Source organism: Octodon degus, unplaced genomic scaffold (genome assembly GCF_000260255.1).
Source record: "Octodon degus isolate 3935 unplaced genomic scaffold, OctDeg1.0 scaffold00002, whole genome shotgun sequence".
NCBI classification, from domain to species: domain Eukaryota; kingdom Metazoa; phylum Chordata; class Mammalia; order Rodentia; family Octodontidae; genus Octodon; species Octodon degus.
In genome coordinates this window covers 29,177,017-29,180,948 of record NW_004524578.1, presented here as the reverse complement: position 1 = coordinate 29,180,948, position 3,932 = coordinate 29,177,017, and the positions used below count along the sequence as shown (strand labels likewise).

The following is a 3,932-nucleotide window of genomic DNA, read 5'->3' as shown; positions in this document are numbered from 1 at the left end:
TTAAAGAATAGTATGTGCTATATAAAAAAGAAATATGTTAAGAGGGCTGGGGATATATGTAGCTCAACAGCATAGTACCTGCCTGGCAATTGCAAAGTCCTGAGCTTGATTCCCGGTACAAAAAAAGAAAAAGAAACGTGTTCAAAGTGATAGAAACATGAATATGGACTTATAAGTAGTTTTGCAAAAAAATAAATGAAATCTAATTGAGTCTCTTATTTCTAACCACCAGTTTATAGGATTTCAAAGTATAGAGGAGCATATTAAACAACCAAGAGACTGGGTGTGGTGGCACGCACCTGTCAATCCTAGCTCTTGGGAGGCTGTAAACAGGTGGATCACTACAAGTCCTATCTAGTAGTGAGACCCTGAACACCCTGTAGACCCTGCCCTAAAATATGAATAAGTAAATAAACAACCGAGAGAGATGAGGATTGCATAAGCCAGCATTATATGACAAACAAGTCACTTACTAATAAAAAAGAAAAGAAGCTCTAGAAAATAAAAGACAGGGGCTTGTGAGATGGCTCAGTGGTCTAAAGCACCTACTTAGAACAAGCTTAGCAAAGCACAGGGACCACGGTTCAATCCCCCAGCACCACATGCCAGCCAGCCCCACCCCCTGGTGGGCTGAACTGGCCCCACCCACCCACACAGACATAAATAAATAAATAAATACAATTTAAAGAAAAAAGAAGAGACATTTGAACTAGTCAGAGTATATAGATTTTTTTTTTTTTTTTTTTAATCTTTTATTTTGTTCAGGGTCTCGCTACACAGCTCGGACTTGTAGCGATCCTCCTGTCTCAGCCTCCCCAGAAGTGGGATTACAGGCATGTGCCACCATCCCCAGTTTCGGTGGTGGGCAAGGTACGCCCGGGATTCTGTGACCTGCATGGCACGTGGTACCAGGGATCAAACCTGGATCCTTGCACTTGCCAGGCAGGTACCTAGACTGCGGAGCTATCTTCCCAGCCCAGTATATAGATCTTATTCTGCATGTACAATTGAGTCAAACTTTTAGACAGGTTTTTTTAAAAAACTAAAAATTTAGAACTTCTAGCTAGATATTGATATTTAGAAATTGTTAATTATATAGCTATCATGTGTCGAGATTAGACTTAAAAGAACCTCTTTTAGAAGAATTACTGAAATATTTGCAGATGAAATAATGTCTTAGATTCATTTTAAAATCCTGTTAGATTGGGGAATAGTAGCATTGGTGGGAAAATAAATTGAAGCAAGATTTCATATTTATAAAATTGTTAAATGATCTTGACTTTTATATATTTAAAGTTTTTCATTGTAAAAAAAAGTTTTCTGCTTTCAAACAGCACAAAATACTAATTTATCTAGTTGTCATGAGTAAATCATTACTCCTAAGAATATATATATATATCTAGTCTCCCTCTCTCTAGGTTGCAGTATACCTTTCTCCATTTTTGATGAGTTTCTTTCAGAAAAGAAGAATGAAAGGTTTGTTTTTGCTTTTGTATTATGTTTCTGTTATTATAAATGAGGATGAAATAGGTTACTGTTATCAGTGTAAACAAAAAGAATTACTAAATGCAGTATGTCTTTCTACAGTCCTGCAGATCCTGCACGGGTTCTGGCCCAGCGAAGACCTCTTGCGATTCTCCAGTCTGTAGCAAACATCACTGCAAGTGAGGATGTTTCTCCAGATGTTTGTGTAAGGAGCAGTGTCCCTAAGTGCTGTAAACCTTTTACTCCGATCTCTCCAAAGCTCAGGGTTAAAATTAAAATCACTAACTGGAACTAAGCCCATGAAAAGATGCTCAGGATCCTTAATCACCGAGAAAGCACAAATCAAAATCATAGTGCTGTCACTATTTGACATCTGCAATGGCTATAACCAAAGACAGGCAATGCCAAGCATATGGGACAGGGACGTAGTGAGATTATAACCTTTATTTATTGATGGTAGAAATATAAAATAGTGCAGCTACTTTGAAAAACTCTTTGATAGTCCTTCGTAATGTAAAATTTAGAGGTGTGATAAGACCCAGTAGCACTCCCCTGTGTATACTCAAAAGCATTAAAAATATGGTCACACACTCATAACTTACAGAAGTACCCAGAAACATTATTTGTGATAGTTAAAGCAACCTAAGTGTCCAAATAATAAAATGTTGTACATCCATATCATGAAATACTATTTTCCAACAAAAAGGATTGAAGTATTGATACAGGTTATGACATACAACACAATGAGCCTTGAAATCTGTGCTAAGTAAAATAAGTCGGCACCAAAAAAAGTACATGTTAGGGCCAGCCTGATAGATCATTGGTCAAAAGCACCTCCTTAGGCAGAACACAGTGGCCAGGGTTCAATCCCAGTGTGCCATGCCAGCCCTGCCTGAGGAGCATGCTGAGGCAGGTGATTGAGACTGGGCGTGGTGACGCACGCCTGTAATCCTAGCACGTGGGAGGCTGAAAACAGGAGAATCACTATGAGTCCGAGCTACACTGTGAGACCCTGTAGACCCTGTCCTAAATATAGGAAAAAGAAAAAAGTACATGTTAAATTATTCCATTGGCGTGGAGTGTCTGGAATAGGCAAAAATATTTTGGGAGTTTCCAGAGGATTAGGGAGAGAGCATGAAGGAAAATGACTACTATGGGCATAGTTTTGTTTTGTTTTGGGGGGGGGTGTTTTGAGTAACAGATATATTAGAGGGCTGATAGTTGCACAACCATGTGCATGTAGTAAAAACCACTAAAATGTATATACTTTCTTGGTATGTGAATTAGATTTTTGTCTTTCTGTCTCTCTCTTTCTCCTTTTTTTTTTTTTTTTTTCTGAACCGGGGATGGAACTCAGGTCCTTGCACTTGCCAGGCAAGCGCTTATTCTACTGAGCTATCTCCCTGGCCCCATCTCTCTTTTCTTCATGACAGGATTTCATTATGTAGTTCCAGCTGGCTTTGAACTCACTATATAGGCCAAGCTGGCTTTGAACTTGCAGCAATTCTCTGTAATTACAGGTGTTTGGCATCACACCTAGCTCGATTTAAAAAAAAAAAAAAATTAAAGCCAGGTGTGGGCTGGGCATGGTGATGTGCTCTGGAGGCTCAGGTAGGAGGGTCGTCGTGCTAGCCTGGTGACGTGCTGAGTTCAAGGCCATCCTGAATTACAGAGAGAGACCCTGTCTCAAAAAACCAAAATAAACAAAAATAGTTTAGCTGTGCAATACAGGCTGGCAACTCTTTCAGTCAAAATTTTTGCTTTTGTCTCCTAAGTGCTGGGATTACAGGCGTGTGCCACCATACCTGGCTCCAATTTTTTCAAGTGCGGAATATTATTAGTTTGACACCCTTTTAAAATATTGTTTGCCTAGCAAGCGCAGGGTCCTGAGTTCAATCCCCGGTACTGCAAAAATAAAACAAAGTATTGTATATGGGGCCGGGGAGATGGCTCAGTAGACTAAGTGCTTGCCTCACAAGCGCAAGGGCCTGAGTTCAATCCCCGGTACCACAAAAAAAAAAAAAAAAAAAAGGAATTTCCAGGGAAGATGTTTTGTTTTTACTGTCCAGGACACCAAACCTTGCACTTGCAAGGCAGACGCTTATGCCACTGAGCTATCTCCCCAGCCCCTTAGTTGCCTTTGGTTTTGGTTTTTGTTTTTTGGAAGAAGTTAAACCATAATTTATCTTTGTTTTAAATATTTTTTATTTTAAAGGAAAAAAAATTTAAAAACATAGAATTTCAAAACATGATCATGAGAAATTAACAATGGTTGTTATATTACATTGTCATCTTCAAAGTAGTTGCTGAGATTACCAGATATAGGTATGCAAGATTGATCAATTAGGAATCAACCGTTTCGGGGCCAGGGAGATGGCTCAGTAGGATAAGCGCTTGACTGGCAAACGCAAGGATCTGAGTTCAATCCCTGGTTCTGCAAAAAAAAA

General features: G+C 39.2%; 1 protein-coding gene across 1 annotated transcript in view; it reads left to right on the top strand.

Annotated features, from left to right (window-relative positions):
• Window positions 1-3,932, top strand: part of Bub1b (BUB1 mitotic checkpoint serine/threonine kinase B) — an 84,090-nt gene that overhangs the window by 43,277 nt on the left and 36,881 nt on the right. The window contains exons 13-14 of the mRNA XM_023712655.1: window positions 1,419-1,476; window positions 1,588-1,690. Coding sequence (XP_023568423.1) covers window positions 1,419-1,476; window positions 1,588-1,690 — 161 coding nt within the window. The remainder of the gene's footprint in view (window positions 1-1,418; window positions 1,477-1,587; window positions 1,691-3,932) is intronic.